At 34.9% G+C, this 24,162-nt stretch overlaps 3 protein-coding genes across 4 annotated transcripts; 1 reads left to right on the forward strand and 2 right to left on the reverse strand.

Annotated features, from left to right (window-relative positions):
- Positions 1-931: 931 nt before the first annotated feature.
- Positions 932-4,537, forward strand: LOC115984217 (zeaxanthin epoxidase, chloroplastic-like). The gene is made up of 10 exons (XM_031107185.1): positions 932-1,404; positions 1,949-2,111; positions 2,191-2,265; positions 2,362-2,462; positions 2,586-2,701; positions 2,882-3,093; positions 3,489-3,580; positions 3,657-3,771; positions 3,881-3,984; positions 4,093-4,537. The coding sequence occupies exons 1-10, from the start codon at positions 974-976 to the stop codon at positions 4,121-4,123; spliced, it is 1,440 nt and encodes a 479-aa protein (XP_030963045.1). The 5' UTR covers positions 932-973; the 3' UTR covers positions 4,124-4,537.
- Positions 4,538-5,134: 597 nt separating this feature from the next.
- On the reverse strand, positions 5,135-11,601 carry LOC115987149 (myb-like protein V). Its single transcript, XM_031110625.1, has 3 exons — positions 11,092-11,601; positions 10,432-10,984; positions 5,135-6,501 (listed from the first exon to the last, which is right to left on the reverse strand). Exons 1-3 carry the CDS (start codon positions 11,523-11,525, stop codon positions 5,479-5,481), a joined length of 2,010 nt encoding a protein of 669 aa, XP_030966485.1. The 5' UTR covers positions 11,526-11,601; the 3' UTR covers positions 5,135-5,478.
- Positions 11,602-16,901: 5,300 nt separating this feature from the next.
- LOC115987789 (protein N-terminal asparagine amidohydrolase-like) lies at positions 16,902-22,578 on the reverse strand. Of its 2 annotated transcripts, XM_031111394.1 has the most exons (9): positions 22,420-22,548; positions 21,183-21,365; positions 20,897-20,961; positions 20,683-20,782; positions 20,535-20,573; positions 20,243-20,434; positions 19,357-19,535; positions 19,049-19,165; positions 16,902-17,428 (listed from the first exon to the last, which is right to left on the reverse strand). In XM_031111394.1, exons 1-9 carry the CDS (start codon positions 22,459-22,461, stop codon positions 17,323-17,325), a joined length of 1,023 nt encoding a protein of 340 aa, XP_030967254.1. In that variant the 5' UTR covers positions 22,462-22,548; the 3' UTR covers positions 16,902-17,322. The 2 variants fall into 2 exon arrangements, with proteins under 2 accessions (XP_030967254.1, XP_030967255.1); XM_031111395.1 differs by lacking the exon at positions 20,897-20,961 and having other exon boundaries at positions 20,683-20,787; positions 22,420-22,578.
- Between the last annotated feature and the right edge of the window lie 1,584 nt (positions 22,579-24,162).

The following is a 24,162-nucleotide window of genomic DNA, read 5'->3' on the forward strand; positions in this document are numbered from 1 at the left end:
GAAGCAAATGAAACCCTTTAAAAGATATATATTCCTAAAGATTAGCCTGTTTGGTAATGTTGTTTAAACAACACAACATGTATTTTCACAACATTTTTTTATCCACACGTATTTTTACAACACTTAAATAACGTTAGAGTAACATTACCAAACGGATCCTTATTTTATTTTTAAATATTATGTCTTATATTTAAATAAAAATTAGAAGAAATTGAAAGTATTAACAAGAAATCTGTCAGCATAATATTTTTCATAACAATTGAGGTAACAATAACAATTTATCTTCAAACTTATGAAAAATTTTGTAAAAAAATTATTTAAAAAAAGTTATCTGTAACAGGACTCGACTCGGCTAAGTGCGTTCACATTAGGCATTGTAAATGATATATGTAGGGAAATTTTAGCATCAAAGCAAAAAATAACCCCATTTTCTGGTCTTGTACTTGTAAAAAGTTTTACAATAGTGCTGCAGTGGACTCCACTCATTGTAAATTTAAATTTCATTTTTTTTATTGGGTAGTATATATTATTTTATTGAAAGAGAGATTGAATTATATTATTTTATTGGGTAATACATATTATTTTAATGAATTGAATAGAAAAATAAAAATTAAAATGTTAGGTGTGTTATAAAATAATATAATATAATTGATAAAATAACTTTTGAGATAGTAAAATAAAATAGTATGTAAATGCACTTAACATTCTTAACTTCTTTTTTTTCTTTTTTCTTTTTTATTTGGGGTGAATTCGTAGATGTAATTGTTATCTCTGGACTTTTCCTTGCCTTTGGTGCGTATAGTTTGGTTAGCACTATCTGAGAAAAAGAAGTCTTTTCAACGGACCTACCTCATGCAGTGCATAACAGGCAAAAGTACACGTGTTATACAGTGACTGTCAACTCGGTGCTTTCCACATAAACACAGCAACCCATTATAAGCATATGTTCCAGCTTTTTGTTTCTTGAACAAGAATGGCATCTCTCTTGTACCTTAATCCATGCAATCAAAACCAGACATGTAATAAAATTCCTCACCCTGGAGCTAAAAAAGCCAGTATGAGAAGCTATTTTGTTAGATGTGAAGGTGGTAATGATGATCTAAAGTCAGATGAAAAGAACAGTGAAGGAAGAAAGAGACTTAAGATTCTGATAGCAGGTGGGGGCATAGGGGGGCTAGTCTTGGCTCTGGCTGCAAAGCATAGAGGGTTTGAAGTAAAGGTTTTTGAGAAGGATTTGAGTGCGGTGAGAGGGGAGGGTAGGCATCGTGGCCCTATTCAACTCTTAAGTAGTGCTTTGGCCGTGTTGCAAGAGATAGATGAGAATGTTGCTGAGCAAATTATGAAAGCAGGTTGTGTTACTGGCAATAGGATCAATGGCCTCGCAGATGGTGTCTCTGGTGAATGGTAAGTGGTGACCTTTTTCTCTCATAGTCTTCCTTGATTGCCTATTAAGCTCTTTGGCTGACTTTTCATGTAGTTGATTTGCTCAGATCGACAGTTCTTTGGTGTTGTAGCTTATGTTCCCCAATTAAATTTAACCATGTGGTTGCTTTGACCAACAAACTTCATCATTGAAATTAATTCTCCTTGAAAAAGATACCATTATTTATACTGACCATGTGGTTGTATTCAATTAAAGAATCTAAGGTATGCGTTAGGAACTGTACTTAAAAAGAGTGCTGAATGTCATAAGCAAAGATAGCCACCATTATTTGAATAGCTATTAGTCATGACAGTTAATGCATATTGTCAAAACTTACTGGATTGTATCAGTCTCAGAAGTTTATGTGAATGTGATGCTTCTACCCCTGACATTGACATAATCTCCATCCATCGAGCTTGACTGATAAATTTATGGTTCTTATTCCCATAAGACCCACCAAGAAGTTAAATTAGTGTTTATTTGCTGGTAATTGATGTCAAAATTTCTGTGTCCCTTCTGCTTCAGGTTTACTAAGTTTGACCTTTCTACTCCTGCTGTAAGGAGGGGACTTCCTATTACTCAAGTAATATGTAGGATGGAATTGCAAGACATCTTAATCAATGCAGTTGGGTCTGAAATTGTGAGAAACAAGTCTAAAGTTGTGGACTTCATGGAAGACCCCAACAAGGTTTTGAAATGTTTTAACAACTTGAATTCTAATAAACCAATTTCTGTATGTATTTCATTGCCCTTTCATCGTTTATTAGGTAACAGCTATACTTCAAGATGGACAGCAGTATGATGGAGACATATTAGTTGGAGCTGATGGAATTTGGTCAATAGTATGTTATCTAGCCCATCTCTATCATTCAACTCCAGCGCAATATTTCTTCTTCCTCGCTTTTAAGTTTCAAATTATTGTTCAACTTTCCCTTTAGGTGCGTTCAAAATTGTTTGGGGAGCAGGAAGCAAATTATTCAAGTTATACATGCTATAGTGGACTAACTAACTTTGTGCCACCATATATCGATATTGTTGGGTATGTTACTTGGTTTTATATTCACAACCTTAGCTTATAGATGTATTTAAAATGACATAAGAATATGTAGAGATACTGAGTAGTTATGCATTCTGTTTGTTTATTTTAGTGTTCTGTTTGAAGGTATCGGGTGTTCCTAGGATTGAATCAGTACTTTGTTGCTTCAGATGTTGGGAATGGGAAAATGCAATGGTATGCCTTCCATAAGGAACCCCAAAGAAATACCGATCCTCCCAAAGGTAACTCTCTCTCTCTTTCTCTCTCTCTCATGATAATGTTTTGGCTAACTAAATTCATCTCACTTATGTAACTAAAACAACTAACAAAGAGGCCTTAGTCCTAAAATTTTGGGATTGGCTATGGATCCTTAACAGACTAATAAGAGTCAATTACATGTATTCATGCATTAAATGTCACAGGTAAAAAGAAGAGGCTTCTGGAGCTGTTCAGAAACTGGTGTAATGAAGTGATTACTTTAATCAGGGAAACACCTGAGCACATGATTTTGCGGAGAGACATCTACGACAGAGACATGATCTACAGCTGGGGAAATGGACGAGTTACCCTGTTAGGTGATGCTGCTCATCCTATGCAGCCTAATTTCGGCCAAGGGGGTTGCATGGCAATTGAGGTATCTTATCTGTGAATGGATGATATACTTTCTAGCTACCTAGACATTCTAAGGAGCATGTGGATAACCCTTGTTATTTGTTTCTCATGGCAACAAAGTAATTTTATTACAACCATTTCTGAAATGGATAATTTTAGGATTTTGTGAAATGAATATTCTCATGAAATTTTATTTTTATGTATTATTCTTTTGTTATATATTCATTTAAGCATAACCATGTCCTGTCAAATGCAATGAAAATTATCTGGCATGGCTACTGGATACTTTGGTCATTGATACTCAGAAAATGCAGATAGGTTGCAAATGAAATTTATTGCTAATGGATGCCTGAGGTTGGTGATAAAGATCTCTTCTAAGTTCCTATAGGCTCATTATGGTAACAATTGTATGTGCAGGACTGTTACCAGCTTATACTTGAGCTTGATAAGTTGGCCAAAAGTGGCTCAGATGTTCAACAGTCTTATGAAACTGCCTCAACACTTAGAAGGTAATCTGTCTTAGTGGGGGAAAAAACTCTTACTCGGTTACCCTGCATTCTAATTCTGTGACTTCATCATGAATAGCTACGAGAAGAAAAGAATGTTCCGTATTAGCACAGTGCATGCAGCTAGCAGAATGGCATCAAAAATGATTGACACTTATCAACCTTACATGGAATTTTCACCCGGCCCTCTGTCTGTGAGTTATCTTCCTCCTGCTTTTTGCATCACTTCATGTTAATTCTTCTCTTTGCTTCATTGCTTGAATTAGAAATGAAGTGTATTTCATGTTGTTCTTTTTGTGGCAGCATCTATCAACACTAAGGATTAAACATCCTTCAATTCATGTAGCTCGTGCACTTTTGCAGTTCTGTTTGCCACACTTCCTGACTTGGATGATAGCAGGACATGGGTAAGAGAAGGATCCCATGTAGAAAATAGAATTAAACAATTTCCATCCCCTCTCCACCATCGTTCCCTCCCTTGCCTTTTCTAATTTTTCGTGCTGCTGTTCTTGCAGGTTCCACATAAAGAGGAAAAGAAGTGCATGAACAAATACAACAAACTTAGAGCAGTTTCATTAGTGATCACAACACCTTAATTTTGTGCAAAATATGTTATTCAATGGTGATGTCCAGAGATGATGGAGAAGACTTGAACAAGAAGTCATGGAGACTATCACAAACTGCAGACCATATAACAGTATTCTGCAGAATTTTTCATATCGTTAGGCTAACGTTTATGTTGTTGAAACAAATATGATACCTATATGCAGAATGGGGGGAAGTGTGGGAAAATGATTAGATGGGTTAATTTCTGATAAACGCCAAACTCTCCAATGCTAGATTCCTTAAGACCCAGAAGTTACATGTACTTTAATCTCTATGATTTGTATTTTCACTATTTTGTAGATTGGACATTTCCAATGGGACCATCGCATTAGCAAGAGACATGAATTCTGCAGAGCTGCACCTTTATATTCTCATATATATATAAAGAAAAAGACTTTATAAGTAAATACAGTTAGATTTGTCTATATGGAAAAATTGCATGCAAGTGAGACCATATTTGATGAACATCATGCTTTATTTTATTTTAAAAAATATATATATATATATTTATGCAAACGTAGCTGGGTTTGTTTCTTAATTCCTACTATGCCAGAAGTGGTGTGAATGAAAGAGGCTAATACTTGCTGGGCATGTTCAAGCTCGGGTTTGGTTAAGCTTTAGAAAGACCTAGTTGAAATCACACTTTAATCGTAATCAACCCTGCTCAAATTCAAGAAAAATGGAGGGTGCTTTTGCTGAATTTCTTTCATACTATTTCGTTTAGCAGTCATCTTGACCATCACTTCAGCCATAATCTAAAGAGATTACTTCACTCGTCTTTCTTTTTCTTTTTCTTTTTTAGTTTGATAATCCGACCACTTTGCACAAACATCATGCACATAGGATTGAAGCAACTCCTTGTTTCTGATCTATTACGATGCCTATGACTAACACTCATTTTCATCATGCTTTTTAAAGATTTTTGTATCCAATGGCTATGTACTTTGAGAGTTATAGAGCATGGGAAAAGGATGAATTCATTCACAAACTAAACAACAGTACACACTAGTTACGCATTCCGTCTGAAACACATTGTACATACCAACAGGCAAAAGGAAAAAATACAACTTACAGAGACCAGACTGTCTACAACTACTTTCTTTTTTCAAGTTACACATACATCAATAGGTCTTAAATCCACGACCTCATCTTAGCTTTCCTAGCTTCTAGGAGAGAAGAAGATACCATTTGAGCTAAGTCTCATAGGCAGCCGAAGATCTACAAATACTAATCAGTGGTAAATAATTAACCTAAAGTTACATAATATACAAAACCAACCGCAGAAGCCATTTTCATCATCTCCTAGCCCGCTTTCTTGGCCGATTTGAGGCTGCCACTTCCTTTTCCCCACTGTTCTTTCCACGCTTCGCTGAAACTGGACTCGCCTCAGCTGCCCTTTTTGGTGGCCTTCCAACACTCCTCTTTGATGGACTACTCTCCTCCTTTACAAGTTTCTTATCGCTACTTAGCCTCAACACCCTCTCTTTCCTACTATTATCTTCCTTCCCACTAAGTCTCCTTTTCTGCTCTTTACTACTACCACCACCACTCTTAATCCTTTTCAAGAAATCCGCTGCACTACGCTTTTTCTCCAATGGCAATGCTTCAGTTTTCTTCTTGTCAGTTTTGGAACTCTCTACTTTGTTACCTGAACCGGCTTTTGATCCAGTACTCGTGCTTTGTTTCTTGCTAGAAGCACTAACATTGTTTGTCAAGTTCTTGTTGCCCCTTCTTAAGCTTCTAGCTCCAGTGATAGGCTTCTCTTTCGAGTAAGTTTTGATCACACTATTGTCTTCCACTGTATTGGTGGAAGAGGGCTTAACGAGAGGTGGCTTTATATCAATAACTGACTTCTTCTCATCACTTACTTGCTTGTCCTTTTGACCAAAGACAGCAGAGGAAGGTTTAGCTGACATGGAACTTCGTTTACGGCAAACTATTATAGGAGCTGATGACTTCTGCTTTGCAAGCAATGAATCAGTTCTTTCTACTTCAGGTTTAGGTTCTGGAATTGCATTTGGTGTTGGTGTTGGTGTTTGTGTTGGTATTGTAATTGGTGAAGGTGGAGATGAATCTTCTTTCGGGTTTGGTATTGGGATTTCATTCTTGATTTTGTTTAACACAAGGTGGCGAAGTTGGTGGGCAGTGGTTAATTCAATGGAGGATTTGGGGAAGAATATGGTGGCATTGTTGAAGAGGAGCAAGAGGTCCCGGTAGAATGTGAGGGTGCTAGAGGAATAGGTGCCCTTTTGAAATCTGCTTTGTATTGTTTCCAAATCCAAGTGTTGCCGGACCATGTTTTTGTAATTGTCAGTTTCCTGCAAAATAATTAGACAAAATTTGTTTCTCATTTTGTTCCTTTTGAAATTTCATCAACAAATATACTGTTTCTTCAAACAACTTGATAACAGGTAGAGAACTCTTTCAACCAACAAAACCCACCATGATTTATATAAATGGCACCTTCTCATTCAAATAATAATGTTAAATTTGTTGAATATATAGTAGTATAGTACACTATCCAAAAAAAAAAAAAAAGTAAAACTAGAAGACTTAAACTTTTTTTTTTTAATGTAAGATTTTTTATCTCAAGTTTTGTAATGTGTAAATTTTACTCGTCATAAACCAAATAAATAAATAAATAAATGGTTCTTTTGCACTTTGCTATAAGGGCAGAAGTATTGTTTTTCCTAAACGGGCTAAAGCCAAATTTAACAATGAAATGTATAGTTATTGTAATTGAAAGCATCTCTGTTTTTTGGTCCGAGTTATGGCCCTAAAGGGATTCATCTAAATCGAGAAGCATTTCGAACGATAAATGGAAAATTGGGGGCCCATAATTTTTTTTTTTGCCTTGGTAGGCCCACAAAACCAGAAAGTCAATGAGATGGTCTGATTTTATAAAACATTTAGGTAGAGGGGTAATGATGGCAAACCTTCAACCAACTCATGAGCCTCTCTCTCACGGCAACCAATTAAGCACGTTGCATGGAAATACTCACACTCACGGTAAACGAGTGAAAAGTGAAAAGTGAAAACCACCACCTTGTCACTACCAAATACATTATAATTTTTAAAAATAAATAAAAAAAAAAAAGACCTTGTCCCAAGCAAAAACCAGATGTTCTAAATTCAAACGAAAATTTAAAATATATATTATAGTTTTAACTACTTAATTAATCACGCGTTGCAAATCCCGATGACCAAAAAAAAAAAAAAAAATCTTAATGGAAAGAAAAAGAGTTCATTTCAAACTCTAGTCTTGTTGTCGTGAGCTCTTTCTAGAACTACCCTTTTTAAAGTCAATCACGCTCGCTTTCAAGCATTAATAGCTACATGAGAATACACATGTTTATCAAAATTCAAAACTACATTAAAAAATATTTAAAATATTTTGAAAGAGTTTATCGAAAACTTTAAATATTCATTTTTCTTAACTAAAAAACGGTTTTGATACGAACTTATGATTATCTCTATCTTCAAACCTATAGATAAAGGAAAAAATCTCATAAAAAGCTCCTAATAATTGCCTAACTTCTTTTGTCAAAGATATTTGACATCAAATGATACTATATCAATAATATCAAAATTTAATAAGTGTAAAATATATTAGTAAAAAATAACTAATCCACTAACAATTAAAAGACATATCTTAATAGATAATTATTTTTATACACATATTTTTTATTTATTAGATTTTAATATAAATAACAAAATACTTTTTCGTATCAAAGTACCAATTATTCATTCTTCTTTATAAAGAAAAGTAGGAATTATTCAAACACAAAAGACCATAGAAATATGAACGGTTGGGACGCTAAAATAAGGCAAAGAAATAAAGAAGACACGCCAAGTGGGTCCGTGGAGGTTGACATGCCCCGCATGTATGCCACGTATTTCCGATTAAAAAGTAATGAAGCTACACGACCACGTTGCACTATTTTAAGCCACAATAATTTTTATTATTAGTTTTTAATCCCAAAAAAATATATATTGCTCTTTTTTTCCTAGCCCTCCAAAGTGATGCGTGTGTGAGAAATCGGAACGACGTCACTTTGTTTTGTCCCAAAATATATTTGTTACTTTCCTATATAAAGAGAAAACAAACAAATAATTCTCTATCTTCTTTTGGGTAGAAGCAACAAAAAGTGGGTTCATGACTTGATTCAATAAATTATAGATTTTGGTATAAAATGAAAATTCAAAATTTCGGATTATAATTTTAATTTACACCACACGTCAGCTATTTTATCCAAAACTATCCAAGTGTTACGAAATCTGCATGCAAAAATTCATTTTCTTCATATGGATGCAAATTTTCAAAAACCCCAGTAATTATTTGATAGTTTCAAAATAATATTTATTTCCTCATCAAAACAATGAATTTCACTAATTAAATTTATGATAAAATTCAAAATATTGAATAATGATAATTTCACAGAGTTGGTCTGGTTTTTAAGATTTTATTAAATCCACGAGGCATTGGATTTGAAAACCCCTACATCTTGAAATCACCTCAGAAAACTATTCTTGTAATTATTTAACACTATGAGTATAAGATTCTCAAAGAATAGTCAGACTCTAGTAATTATTTAATACTAGCCTCACCACACGTGCAAAGCGCATGCGATGAGGCTATTTTTTTAGTGGTCTTATTTTGTAGAAAAAAACTAATTTTTTTTAAATTTTATATATATAATTTTTATTTTGAAAATATAATTTATAAGTGGATAAAGTAATTTGAAAATTAACAAAAAAGTGGTCCTATTTTTTAGATAATGTTTTGGTGGGAGTTAAAGTTGCATTTTTACCATATTATCCTGTAGTTTTATCTCTACTTAAACATAGGAGTCTTAAGGGTATTTTTAAACTAAAAAAAATGAGGAATCCAAACAGAAGAAGTTCCTTAAATAAAATATAGATATATAAGTATTAAATTCCTGAGAAAAAAAAAAAAAAAAAAAAGTCAAACTCTCGAAGAACTCTTAACAACTATCTTTTAACGAAAAATAACACAAATTTGGTAAACAAGCCTTCTTGACTTAACATTGTTAACCGCTAGTAAATTCTCCCATAACTCTCAATTGGTCAATGACTTTTTATCTACCTTGGCTTGTACCCTAGTATCCTTTTTTTTTTTTTTTTTTCCTTTGGAGAAGGTAGGACGAAATTGTGGTGAGTAAGTCATGCGCATGCAGCAAGCTTCTTCTTTTTCTCTCGGAGTGGTGAATGGACCCGTACCGAAATGTGGGTCAGACCATTTAACCCCAACTTGTAAAACCAAAGCCGAACTATACAAAAGTGGTCCTAAATTATTGGACAGTAATTAATACTCGACCGCACATGACCTAAAGTGTCCGATATAAATAAAAAACCCCCTACCAACAAATCACAGAAACCCTTGCATGTGAACCACTATTCTAATGCACCTACACATTCAACTTTCTTTAAAAAAATAAAATAAAATAAATAAATTATTTCTAGCATTCCGCGTTAATCGGAAATTTTGACATTTTAAAGGTCTAATTTTCAAATCACTCTTATTCTATTATAACTATCAAATTATTATAAAACTAGTATCACCTAATAGTTGGAACCATTTGTCATTTTAAACGTTCAACATTCAAATTATTCTATCTTTATTGTAACTATCACTCTATCTCTATTGTAACTATCGAATTATCATAAAATAACTATCTTTTTTTTGAAACTATCATAAAATAACTAACTATAACTATCACCTAATAGTTAGAATCTTCTGTCATTTTAAACATTCAATATTCAAATCATTCTATTTTTATTATAACTATCAAATTATCATAAAACCACTATCACCGTAAGTCTGTAACGCTGAACGACCCTAATAAACATATTAGAAAATAACCCATACATTCATGTAATTTAAGAAGTAAACACACGAACACAATTTGTCACGATATTTTTTTTTTTAATTTATTGAAAATAAAAATATGATATGACAACTAATTCATATTTTTTATACATACATTTTTTTTAATAAATATCAAAATCTTTTAAATATATATAAAATAAAAGATTATAATATTTTTTCTCACTAACGACACTTGACACGCACGTACAAAGAATCTCCTTTTATGTGAGTTCGGGTATTAGTTCGTCGTTATTTATTTCATTTATTTTATCAAAAAATCAAGTTTTTAAAAAAAATTAATTTTAGAAATGATTATTAAATATCGAAAATGCCCTTGAAGAACAAACGGACCAATTACCTGGCTTTCGAGTCGGCGCTCGAATAAGGAGCTGTTTTCACACGCACGGATTATCTCCAAAATCTCAACCAACGGCTCTGATTTCACCGCCACCTCCACCGTCTCCGGCAACTCCACGCCGCCGGAAACCTCCTTTCTCCTCCGCCTCATCCTCTTTCCCGTCAGGCTCGCCGAGCTCTGCACCTCGCTGCTCCCCCTCGCCGCCGAGTCCGTACGCAACTCGGACGAGTCACCGCCGCCTTTCCTCTCCGACTCGGACTGAGCCGCCGCCGCCACCTCCTCCCCCGATTCCATGTCCTCCCTGCCCGGATCCGGCCCGTCCGAACCGGTTTTAACCGGTTCACCCTCCGATTTAGCTCCCTCCCCGGACTTCTCACCCTCGGTCGAATTCGACTCGTTAAACGACCGATTATCCTTGTCGGAATTCTCTCCGGTCACCGGAGACACCTCGTCCCCCTCCGGCTCGCCATTTCCAGATCCATCTCCCTCCAGATCTGGCTTCTCCTCGCTCTCTCTCTCCTCCTCCAACTTCTTCACCTTCTTCTCCAACAACCTTCAAAAACCAAAAACCAAAAAAAAATCTCAGATCCAAAAATTCAAAAAAAACCAAAAAAAATAATTAATTAATTAATTAAAAAATATTAAAATAATAATAATTACACGATGTTAAGGTCGTAGCGTTGGAGGTCACGTTTAAGCTCGGCGACACGGCGTTTTCTGAGCTCGTCCAACCACGCATCGTAAAAAACGACGTCGTTTTCGTTTTCTTCGTTCTCGCTCTGCGTCAAAGAAGCAGCGACGTCGTTTTGGTGGTTGGTGAGGAGAGAGAAGCGGCGTTTGAGGTCACGAAACTTGTTCATACAGTGAAGAGGGAGAGGAGGAGGAGAGGAGGAGGAGGAGGAGGGTTTGAAAGAGTGGAGACTGAGTTCGGTAGCGACGGAGTCCCAGTCCTTGAAACCGTGTCGTTTAACTGCAAACGCTAGCAATAGCTCCTCCCATGTTCCCCACGACGACGACGACGACGACGTTGTTGTTATGCAATTACTACTACTCGTTTTCGTTTTTGTTTCTGATTGTGATTCTGTTTCTTTCATTTTTTTTGTGATTTTTTTTTTTTTGTAGTACCATATATATGTATAAATAGTACCTATAAACTTGTCCCTCCAATTTGGTTTGGCTTGGGTTTCATTCAAATTAAAAATATATATATAAAAAGCTAGCTTAGCAAAGGTTGGCTTTTTTTTTTTTCTTTTTTCTTTTTTTTATATGCTATTGTGATTTTGGATGAGTATTTTGCTTTTGCTTTGCTGGGGTTTGTGGTTATTTTAAACAAGACAACTTTTGAGATAATTGTATGCTAGAGACAAACAAATTTACTTCTCCTTTTTTTTATTTATTTATTAATATATTGACGTGATAAGATATGTTTGTTATTACAATATTACTTTTATTTTATTTTTCATTAATCCATCACTAACTCAACTTTCAATAAGTCTAGAGTTGCGAAATCATCTAGTTTTGAATGAATTGTTATTCTAGTTTTAATTAAATATTATAAATTTAACATCTTTCTCTCGTATAAAGGTAAATTCTACGTGTATATGGACTCATTTTTACACTTAGTGTGCGTTTGGAATTAGTTTAAAAAGTCAATTTTTTTTTCTATTCAGCTTATTTTTTCTATTATTCATGAGTCTTATTGTACTTTTCAGTACTATTCATGAATCTCACGACGATCTTTTAGCTTTATCTACAATACTTTCAGTAAAAAAATTTTAGTTTCAACAAAATAAATTATTCTTAAACAAACTCTTAATTTAATAAATTACTAATTTGTGAAATTGTAAATGGTTAACGAAAAGTAGTTGTAAACATAAAGTATTCAATACTTACAGTTTTACAGGTTAGTAAACTACAAAATTAAGTGTGTGATTGAATATTTTCTTAAACTCATTTATAAAAGTTATTGAAAAATACTAAATAAATCTTACAAACAATCGTAAAATTAAATATGATCGGTGATACCTAATTTTTATTTTATTTTATTTGAATAGTGATACCTAATTTTATATAATGAAATAATAAAATCCAAAAGAAAAGTGCAATACATTGAATTGTACCGAATAATTTATCAGAGCACGCAACTGGGTACGGTGACTCAGCCTACATCTGTGATGTTCTGTTTAATTTACGATGTTGTCCCTGTGTATTGATTAGAATAGCTAGGCTGTCCTTTGTTCCAATTGTTTATGGAGCGAATCTTTTTTTATTCTCACCAATTGGCCCAACAGTTTCTGGTTTTTCGATCTTGGTTGGTGTACTTTTTTTTTTTTTTTTTGATAAGGGTTGGTGTACTTTCGGTTTGCTTTGAATGTGGGTGTTTAGGACTTATGATCTAGATCCAATGAAATTAGCCTATGAAATTGAACCTAGCTTGGCCCAATGGACCAATTTGGCTATTTCCTCTCCAAGGGCTATCATTTTACACCTAAAGTCCAAACAAATAAAGCAAGTCCAGACAAGCTTTAAATGTGTTGTTTGCCTTGGAGATGCAGTTTTTTTTTTTTTTTTTTTTTGGGGGGGGGGGGGGGGGGGGGGGGTGTGGGGGAGAATAATTCAGGTTGTTTGGTATTGTTATTTAAACAACAGTTTTCATTGTTTAAACACTACAATACGTATTTCCATAATATTAGAAATCTCTTACCAAACGGTAATTTGGAAGGGAGCTTTAAGTTTAAAATTTGACTTGTTTGATCAAAACATCATAAAATATTAGTTGAGTTATATGACTTTTAAAAATATACAATTTTTCAAGTTTCAATTTCTAATATAGAAAAAAAAATACAAATATTATTGTACTTTTACACGATATTAGAGAGGATACCTATATTGTGATGAGTTGAGAATGTCAAACTATCCTCTACTTCTCTCTCCCTCTTAACTTCCAAGAAACCCACACCCACCCATTATATCCAGCAAAGTCTCTTCCCATCCTTTAAACCACACAATCCTCTCCCCTTACAAACCTACAGCCCTCTGTCTTTGAGCCTTATCTCACCAAATACTACGGATTGCACCGCGACTACACACATACTCAACTCAAGTTTATCTCTCTGATGAGTTTGTCAAAAGAAAAAGATATTTCTTGCTCTTTGCTCACATCAACTTGCTTTCCTTTTTCACACAAAACATTGAGTTTTGGACGTTTGGCGAACCATAACAGGTGTGGGTTATGTGTTTTTCTTTTAAGCCCAAATAAAACAAGTGATGAAATGGTGAGTTTTGCTCCACAAGATTGACTAAACCAAAAAGTTACTGTAGATGGAGTCTTTCATTTTTTTTAATATAGTTAGTAGAAACACTTCGAATAACATAAAGACAATGAAAATATGTTATGCCAAACACATATATGTGTGTTTGAAAGTTACCTTTTGTTGATTACTTATGGCATATTTGTTCAAAGTAAGTTAAATAAGGATCCAAAAATTTTAAAGGGATAAAACCCTTTTTCGTCCCTACATTTTCACACGATTCTCACTTTGGTCCCTAACTTTTTTTTTCACCACTTTTAGTCCCTATCCTGAAAAACGCTTCTCATTTTAGTCCCTGACGTTACATCAGAGACGAAAATTGCATAGCTGGCAAACAGGAAAAATTAAAAATATTAAAATAATGCATCCTGTGTCCACGTGGCTTTCATGTCAGCCTCTAAATTAAAAAAAATTAATTTATTAATTTATTAATTTTAACTAAATAAAAAATTAAAAACAGAAATAAAAACCAAATCCAGTAAAACAACAAATTTCAAACCTAACAAATTTAAAACCCAGCAAGAACAAGATCAACAAAACACAAACCCAACAAATTTAAAACCCAAAAAATTAAATTCAAACCTATATTCCGAAAATCTGGATTTGATTTTTGTGTAAATTTTAACTAAATGAAAAAAAAAAAAAAAAAAAAAAGAAGGAAAAAACTGAAATAAAAATAAAAAACCAGAAAAGTAAGAAAATTCAAAACCCTAGAAAATTCAAAACCCAAAAGGAGAAGGAGAACAAGAACAAACCCAGAAAATTCATACCACTGTCACTACCAAACCTCCATACCCAAACCACTGAGATTCATACCCAAACCCACTACCGAGCCACAAACAACCACTAAGATCCATACCCTTCAGTTTTCAGAGACTTACGCAAGACCCAAGATCCATAACCCTTCAGTTCTACCAAGCCACAAACCCACCAGCTAAACCAACCCAACAACCACGAAGCTAACCCAGCCACCATCGAATCCAACCCAGCCAACCCATCAAATCCAACCGACCCACAGCGAGCCAAGACCACCCATGGCAAGCCACGACCACCCTACCCACGATGACCCACAACGAGCCACGACCACCTCACCCATGGCGAGCCACGACTACCCATGAGATTCATACCCAAACCCACTACCGAGCCACAAACAACCACTAAGATCCATACCCTTCAGTTTTCAGAGACCTGCAAGACCCAAGATCCATACTCTTCAGTTCTACCAAGCCACAAACCCACCAACTAAACCAACCCCACAACCATCGAAGCCAACCCAGCCACCATCGAATCCAACCCAACCAACCCATCAAATCCAACCAACCCACAACGAGCCAAGACTACCCATGGCAAGCCACGACCACCCCACCCACGACGAGCCACGATCACCTCACCCATGGCGAGCCACGACTACCCATGAGCAGACAGCGGACCACGGCGATCTGAATCCCACCTACCCAAAGCCTCCATGCTGATCTGAGGAAGAGAGGAGAGAGCGTGGGAGAAAGAGAGAAACTCTGAAAGTGAGAGGAAGAGAGAGAGTGAGATTAAAAAATAATCTCGGGGTTTTGAATTTTTTGTTCTTGTTCTTGTTCTTTTGGGTTTTTGAATTTTTTATTCTTGTTCCTGTTCTTCTGGGTTTTTGAATTTTCTTAGGTTTTTATTTTTATTTCAATTTTTTTCCTTTTTTTTTTATTTAATTAAAATTTACAAATTAATTTTTTGTTTTTGGCATTTGTGGTTATTATTTTAATATTTTTAATTTTTTCCGTTTGCCAGCTGTGCAATTTCCATCTCTGATGTAACGTCAGGGACTAAAACGAGACGCGTTTTTCAAGATAGGGACTGAAAGCGGTGAAAAAAAAAGTTAGGGACCAAAGTGAGAATAGTGTGAAAATGTAAGGACGAAAAAGGGTTTTATCCCAAATTTAAAAGAAAAAGTTGATGGCAAACAGACTTACACCAAAAACAAGCTACCCAAAACATAGATTGAACAAGAAACCATATGGAAGCTATGCTATTGCAAGACTAGACCCACCCAGGAATTCTGTCAAATAAAATCAGAGTATAGGATTCTCCACATGCAACACGAGGCGCAATTTAAAGTTGATTTTTTTCCATCTTAGACCTTGCAGCCATTCTACATTTCAAAACGCTAGCTACCTAAAATTCTTACAAATGTAACATCTTATATAACAGATTTATATAATGTCTCTTTCAAATATATGTGGAATTTCAATAATAATGTCACGCATCAAATACATGCATTTTTCCTTTTACATTATGTGGAGTGTGAACCCGACAATCGTAAAGAATCTACATGCTCTAAAAAGGAGGATGTATAAAACAAATGCACGAGATACCTTCTCATCAAGATTACATATATATAAATAATATTACACACACGTGAGAGAAACTTTCAATACAACCATTAAAAGTTGTATCTAATGCTGTAAAATCCCTTACATATATATCTATAATTCACTCAAAGGAATCCAACGTGCATATAAAATGGATGTTACATTAGATTCTTTACATAAATACTTTTTTTGTGCTATACATGGATAGGTGGTCCACCATTGTGGCTTCCTGCCATTTGGACATAACGATTCTGCTCTTATTATTATTTTTTAGCTGGGTTCGTAGAGTTTCACTTGCCCTTGGAAATGGGTGCTTTTACAATATTTCAACTTTCACGGCTTTTAGACAGAGGGACTAGACCAAAATCGAACCTTTAAAAATCGAGGGACCAAAAATGCAATTTACCCTCAACACTAAATAGTAGTGGTATAATTACAGTTCTTGAAGCAAACAAAGGCAACACATATAAACCTACAACTGATATTGCGTAAATTTGAGCTTCACCAAACTTGACTAAATGCAGTGGTAGAACCTTGATGACAATGCACTGATCTATTGCTTTTTAGCTGCATTTTACTATAATCCACAAAAACTGCATAATCATCTTGCTCATTTAAGCATCCATGAAAAACCAAAAAAAAAAAAAAAAGGGTACACGTGCATACACCTCTGGGAACAAAAGCAAAAGCACTACAAACAGCTTTTTAAGCTGTGCTACAGCTGCTGAATAACTGGGAAGCAATTCAGCATGCAACTGACTTGCAAAATTAGTCTCTAATAAAAGCTAATTGGAATCACATCTTCAATCCAAATGAACCATACCAGTCACATATTAGATCAATGTACTGAATGATTTGCATACCAAGTTTGGCAACCTCAGAAAAATAGCACACCAGTTTGTTTAATCTAGAACAAGATGGCAGTTCAGATTGGATTTTGTGCAACAACAGAAATGTCACTGTACATAGTCATCTTCTACTAAAGATGTGCAAGTTTCTCAGGTGCTTGGAAGAATCACTATGATTTTGACCCAAACAAAATAGTCAATTTCCAAATGGGAAATATTCAAATGAAGTTTTTCACAACCTTTATGAGGTTCTGGGCACAACCTTTTCCATCCTCCATCCCCGGCCCTCTTGAAGACTTGTAGCTGCTTCCTAGGAAAGGTTTCTGTCCAATCTGGTTGTTCATAAAGGTTGTGCCAAGAAATTCATAACTGTAATCAGCACCTTTTCCATCCTCCATCCCCAACCCTCTCAAAGACTCGTGGCTGCTTCCTGGGAAAGGTTTCTCTCCAATCTGGGTGTTCAATCAGATACTCCCATTGCCTAAAATGGAAAATTTAGAACATAAATTATAAAAATAGAAACTATTACTATTTTCTAACCAATCATTGTTTCACCAAATATCTGTGCTGCAAGTTTTCAACAGGTAAACATCTTATTTTTCACAAGATATCTTCATCCCTCTTTGGATCTCATTTTCTTTTCTATTCCTTTTATAAGATTTTGGTTGCAGAGCTGGAATGTTCATTTTATTCAGAGACCAAATGATTGGGAAATGGGTGGTGTGGATGAATTTCTTTGTACTTTGGGTTCAAATCTACCTCCCACTGAAAATGGAGATCGTATGCGATGGAAGTTGACAAAGAATGGGGTTTTTGATATCCGTTCGTATTACAATAAGTTGAGAAGCCCCTTACCCATTATTTTTCCTTGGAAAGGTGTTTGGAAGGCTAAGGCTCCTCGGCGTGTTTCCTTCTTTCTGTAGACTGCTGTATGGGATAGAATCCTTACAGGTGACAATTTGAGGGGTAGAAGGTTGGCTTTTGTTGACTGGTGTATCATGTGCCATTGTAATGGGGAGACAATGGATCATCTGTTACTTCACTGTGGTAAGACTTATCGGCTGTGGAGTTTGGTATTTAGATCTTTTGGGATTTTTTGGGTCTTGCCAAGATCGGTTGCGGACACTCTATTTGGTTGGTGGAATTGGCCTGGAAAGCATGTGTCTAGCATTTGGAACTTAGCTCCATTATGCTTGATGTGGTGTCTTTGGAGGGAGCGAAATAGGAGGACTTTTGAGGACATGGAAAGTTCAGATGACCAGTTATTGGCCTCTTTCAGTGGCTCTCTGTTTGACTAGTCTAGGGCTTGGGGACTCACCTCTAGTGATTCCCTCCCTTTGTTTCTTAGCTCTCTCGTGTAATTAGTATCCTTTCCTTTCTTTTTTTCTTTTTCTCTCTTTCTTTCCCATTGTACTTTTCTCTCTGCCTAATGATTTTCTGCATAAGGTAGTTTCTTGAATATATATCCTTATTACTAATCAAAAAAAAGATTTTGATTGCAGTTTGTGCTGCAAGTTTTCAACAGCGATTGATTAGAAAATAAAAATATATGTGCTGCAAGTTTCTTAAAAAAAGTCTTCATCCCTCTTTGCATCTCATTTTCATTTCTATTCTTTTTATTACATTTTGATTGCAGTTTGTGTGTCTTAGAAAAAAACATTGCATTATAACATGCCCCTTTTTGGGTTTTTTTTGTTTTTGTTTTGTGTGTGTGTGTCTGTTGGGAGTGCAGGGGCAGTTAGGTAGCAAAAAAACATACCATAAACCAGTGTCCTGACTTATTAATGACACAAAAACCACTCTATCTATTCATTCTTAAATTATTTTGTTCCCTATCAAGTCAATGGCTATCATATTGACTTGTATATTGGCATCCAAAATGGAAATTGTGTAATGCTCAGCCTATTAAGTAGTAGTTAAGATGCTTATATCACAGACTGACCAAGGACCCCTAAGGGTAGCACAATTGGCTGGGGACCACGCCTCATGAAGCAGAGGTCACTAGTTTGAATGTCCCATTCCCTTCCCCCTCCCCTTAAGCCCAAAACGTACTTATAAGAAAAAACCTGTAAATCCCAGATTTATTTTAATCAGACTATACCTTCTTAAATTATCCACGAAATCTGGGGCCTCAGCAGAAGGAGAAGTGGAACATATGAGGAGAATTTCTGAATCAGAAAGACTTTTTAGTGTCAAAGAAATATCTTTTTGGTCGCTCCTGCATCAATGGAAGGAAGAGCTCAAAGCATCAGCATAAATGCAAGAAAGAGTGAGGAAATACCTTTTTTTTTTTTTTTTTTTTTTAAAAAAAAAAAAACCAGAAAATTGCTTTGGAAAGAAATGAATCCTGTGCTTGCTTTGAATGCAGATGACAGAAGCTGTAGTTTGTAGGTAGTTTAACAATTGTACCAGCAGCATGAAGCAATTCTGAATTGATCAGTTTGAGTATCATACGTCTCAAGCAACTTGCCACTCCAACTGGGGTCCTCATAGGCTGACGTTACTCGAATTCTCCTAACAATCTCATCCGGACATCTTGAAGTTCTATCAAAACAGGCAGGGGTAACTAATCCAGTGGAAGTTTCTACCTGAAAAATGTTGAAAAAGATTAAAATCAATATTTTAGAACAGTGCTACAAGCTTCAACCACATACATTAACCAATAGGGGCTGCAAACATGTCATAAAACTATGAAGACCACACAAGTAACTGGTCTAGTGATTATGCGTCTTGCTATGTGCCATTAAGTCAGTCCATACAAGAATCTGTCTCACACATGTAACTAGTCTTCTCACCAGATGAACCGAAACTATTTGATCCATACTAGTAATACTTTGCTAGAAATCAATACTAGAATCAGAATGCATATCAAATAAATCTTTTGGCCTTGCTTCTGTGCATTTGGGTTTTTGTCTAACTGAGACTTCAAATGTGGCATATTCATCAGAGCTACAGGCTTAAATCATTAACTTTACAGCACTACAAAGAGAATATATGAGAATGCATATACCCAGTATCTAAACAGCTGCCTCTTCATGACATTTCTCACTTTTGTTTTTAATTTATAAGTCCAGGATTGTAGCTAAGGCAGTATATATGGGCTGGGTAAATCATTTTTTCCTCTACCACCTTGTCCACAGCAGAAACCAACTAGTATTTTGCTAATACAAGTTTGATATTCCCAGTTTGAAAGAAATATCTGGCTCTATTTCTTTCAAGCAGGTTTTAATTTATTTGCATGAACTAAACACAGACAAAACATTTAAGATATAGGAATCATAGAGTTGAAGCTGACCACTAAACCATGGAAAATGGGGTATGCATTCCCTTCGGAATCCCTTCTGGTGTTATGCCCAAGAACAAAGAGAGTCTGAACATGAAAATTCTCTGGTCTTGTGAACAAAGCTTCAACTATTTTGGCACACAATGGAAAGGAATGACCATCCAACTGTTCCTGGCTTTCAGATCTAGTGCTAGAGTAAGCATACTGCACAAAAAGTTCAACACCCTCAACTTCAATTATTCTGACTCTTGGATAACTGCATTATGGGAAAATCAAAAATAAAGTAGAGGATCTCAAACCATACATTTGGTGAAACATCTTCAAAGCCACCGACAAGATGCACCTGCATTCATTTCATTATGCAGTCTTTTCAATCCATGTAATAGTAATTAAGATCAAGAAGCAAATGTCATTGTTGAGAAGCCAAAACTATAGAGAAATACAGAAAGTACATCCAACTCAGCATCCATATTGTGATCAACAACATGCAATAACATCTGGGAGAGGCCCATGTCCACAATATTTGGAGAATCCATATGAGAAACTGATGTCCTGCACTTAAAAAAAAAAAAAAAAAAAAAAACAGAATCAAATGCAAAGAACCAAACAGAATAAAACTGTGATATTTTTAATTAATTCTGTCTCCCACATATGATCATTTCTTACATTCCATTTTTCTTGTTGTGAATAACAATGCCCACACAGGTTGTTGCTTCATCAGTGCCAACAAACTAATCATATGAAAGGGGAAAACTGATGTTAAGAAGGAAGTTGGAAATAAGAATACTAAACGGCACTGCAGTACTCTATCAAGTGTCAATTCATCGTACGAAAACAATTCTAACATTGCTCTAAGGCTCTTAAATTGTAAATTCAATTCATAAAACCATACAATTTTATATCTGAAATTCTAAATGGACTATCTTAAGGATTTATTTTTTGGAATACATACATCAACAAATGCAGGGTCAACAGTTCCATATTCTCTTTGGAACAGATAAACCCATTTATTCTTCGTCAATCTATCCATGCCAGACTCTTCAGAAACTGAGAACTTCCTCTCTGGAATAGCCTTGAATGAATTTGAGGCAGATACCAAAATAGGGTCTTCCATCAAAGCAACCAGGGTATTTCCCTGTTCATAAGCACAAGTTTTTCGCATTTGTTAGTTATACATATAATATAAGAGAGGAATTATGCAAGCAGATTATTTGTCAGATAAAACCAAGAATTTACAATCCTACAGGAAAGATTCTTCTCAGAGAAAATGTAATTATTTCCAGAAGTATAAAATTTAGGTACAGTTCATTAGTTGTTGTACCTTAGGTTCTTCAATTAAATTCAACCGTGGCACTATACTATATTAATCAATACAGCACATCTTTTTGCAAAGACAATTAAATTCAACCATGCGGTTTATTGGTCAATGCAATTACATGGTTGAATTTAATTGGGAAACCTAAGGTATAGTAACTAAGTTTTGTCCTTTACAGAATTATATTGCCATATTATGAAACCAAAATGGTGAAACACATTTACTTCCTTTTCATTCTCTTCAAGTATAAGAAATTTGAACCACATGAATGCTCTCACATGTACAATATCAACTACTCAACTAAGCTTGTCATCATTGAAGATTCTAAACTCCAGAAGTTGGGAACCATAAGAAAGGCTAACTGAGGCTCCAATCTTGACATTAAGCATCAAATAAGAGCAAGTTGTAAGGTGAAATTCCCCCCAATCGCATTTACACCTATCCTAACTTCTCAGACCGTAATAAGAGCAATGAAATTTCACAACCCAACAAGAAGGTAGAGCAGAAAAGAAAGGAAAATCCAACCCAGTTTGCATTTCAACAACTTTCATCACAAAACTTCATACCCAAAAAAGTTAAATTATCATCCTACACAGAATTGACAAACAAAGAGTCTCTCTCCAAATCAAATAAACAAGAGTCACAAAGAGTCCATTACTAATTTAAAATCCCATAGGATGACAAATTTACACTCTTTACTACTACAGTGGTTACAAATATCGCTCCTATAAATGCACAAGGGAACACATAATCCAAAAACATTGAGTTTTTACCAACAAATTTATGTTAATGCTAAATAAGCAGATGGGTATTTGAAAAAGTGCGAGGAAAAGAGTGAAATGGACAAGAAAGAAAGAAACGGTGAAGGGAGAACCTGAGAAGAAGATGAAAATGGGACCCCACCAACAAATATCATGATTTTGGTGCAAAGAAAGCCTCCGAAATTTCTTTGATAGATTGATCTCTCAGAAAGAGTTGCAGAGAAAGGAAGACTTTGTTGACTTTCTGAGTAGGGAGTGGCAGACTGAGAATACAATAGGACACTATTTAGTATTTAGTATTTAACGTTCGAGCTTCGTGAGTTGTGGGGTCAATGTTTTCGTTTGCTTGGTACTTTTCCTAGACTTTGGTACGTGTCACAACGGGATTGGCTGACTTTTGGGAAAAGTTTAGTGAATAAATATGTAAATCAATTATGAATGAGGGAGAAATTTTCAGTATGAGGGATACAAATCTTCTTTATAAAACCGTAAAAATCTGTTTTGTATGCTGTTATAAATTTCTCTATTCCCTTATTATGACCCTTTTCTCTATGGGAGATAGTAACTTATATGCTTATCTTTTAAATGTGTTGTTTGTCTTGGAGATGCATTTTTTTTTTTTTTTAAATAATTTAGGGTTTATTCGGTATTGTTATTTAAACAATAGTTTTCATTATTTAAATGTCATAATACATATTTCCACGACACTTAAACAACGTTATTAGAAATCTTTTACCAAACGGTAATTTGGAAGGAAAATTTAAGTTTAAAATTGGACTTGTTTGATAAAAACATCATAAAATATCGGTTGAGTTATATGAATATACATTTTTTTTAAGCTTCAATTTTTAATATATAAAAAATTCAAATATTAATGTACTTTTACACAATATTAGAAAGAGAGATACCTATATTGTGATGAGTTGAGAACTTGAGAATGTTAAACCGTCCTCTACTTCTCTCTCTCAACTTCCAATAAACCCACATCCACCCATAATTTCTAGCAAAGACTTTTTTCATCCTTTAAATCACACAATCCTCTTCCCTTATAAACCTACAGCCCTCTGTCTCTGAGCCTTATCTCACCAAATATGTACAAATTGCACGGCCACTACAAACATACTCAACTCAAGTTTATCTCTCTGATGAGTCTGTCAGAAGAAAAAAGATATTTCTTGCTCTTTGCCCGCGTCGAACTTGCTTTTCTTTCCCACACAAAACATTGTGTTTTGGACGTTTGGTGAACCATGACTGGTGTGGGTTATGTGTTTTTTTTTTAAGCCCAAATAAAACAAGTGATGAAACGGTGAGTTTTCCACCAGATTGACTAAACCAAAAAGTTACCATAGATGGAGACTCACTTTTTTTAATATAGTTAGTAGAAACACTTCGAATAAAATAAAGACAATGAAAATATGTTATGCCAAACACAGAGATGTGTGTTTGAAAGTTAACTTTTGTTGATTACTTATTGCCTATTTGTTCAAAGTTAGTTAAACAAGTATCCAAAAAATTTAAAAGAAAAAGTTGATGGCACCAAAAACAAGCTACCCAAAACATAGATTGACCAAGAAACCACATAGAAGCTAAGCTATTGCAAGACCAGACCCGCACAAAGCAAGCATCCAGGAATTCTGTCAAGTAAAATCAGAGTATAGGATTCTCCACATGCAACACGAGGCACAGTTTAAAGTTGATTTTTTTCCATCTTAGACCTTGCAGCCATTCTACATTTCAAAACGCTAGCTACCTAAAATTCTTACAAATGTAACATCTTATATAACACATTTATATAATGTCTCTTTCAAATACATGTGGAATTTCAATAATAATCTCATGCATCAGATATATGCATC

This window comes from Quercus lobata, chromosome 4, assembly GCF_001633185.2.
Source record: "Quercus lobata isolate SW786 chromosome 4, ValleyOak3.0 Primary Assembly, whole genome shotgun sequence".
NCBI lineage: Eukaryota > Viridiplantae > Streptophyta > Magnoliopsida > Fagales > Fagaceae > Quercus > Quercus lobata.

Excerpts from the sequence above, each read along its gene's own strand:
- LOC115984217 (XM_031107185.1), top strand. The coding sequence starts at position 974 with ATGGCATCTCTCTTGTACCTTAATCCATGCAATCAAAACCAGACATGT. Across the intron at positions 1,405-1,948 it reads GATGGTGTCTCTGGTGAATG|GTTTACTAAGTTTGACCTTT; the intron begins GTAAGTGGTGAC and ends CTTCTGCTTCAG. Across the intron at positions 2,702-2,881 it reads AAATACCGATCCTCCCAAAG|GTAAAAAGAAGAGGCTTCTG; the intron begins GTAACTCTCTCT and ends TAAATGTCACAG.
- LOC115987149 (XM_031110625.1), bottom strand. The coding sequence starts at position 11,525 with ATGAAAGAAACAGAATCACAATCAGAAACAAAAACGAAAACGAGTAGT. Across the intron at positions 10,985-11,091 it reads CGCTACGACCTTAACATCGT|GTTGTTGGAGAAGAAGGTGA; the intron begins GTAATTATTATT and ends TGGTTTTTGAAG. Across the intron at positions 6,502-10,431 it reads AGCGCCGACTCGAAAGCCAG|GAAACTGACAATTACAAAAA; the intron begins GTAATTGGTCCG and ends ATTATTTTGCAG.
- LOC115987789 (XM_031111394.1), bottom strand. The coding sequence starts at position 22,461 with ATGATATTTGTTGGTGGGGTCCCATTTTCATCTTCTTCTCAG. Across the intron at positions 21,366-22,419 it reads CATTTTCATCTTCTTCTCAG|GGAAATACCCTGGTTGCTTT; the intron begins GTTCTCCCTTCA and ends GCTTATGAACAG. Across the intron at positions 19,166-19,356 it reads AGAATTGCTTCATGCTGCTG|GAGCGACCAAAAAGATATTT; the intron begins GTACAATTGTTA and ends CCATTGATGCAG.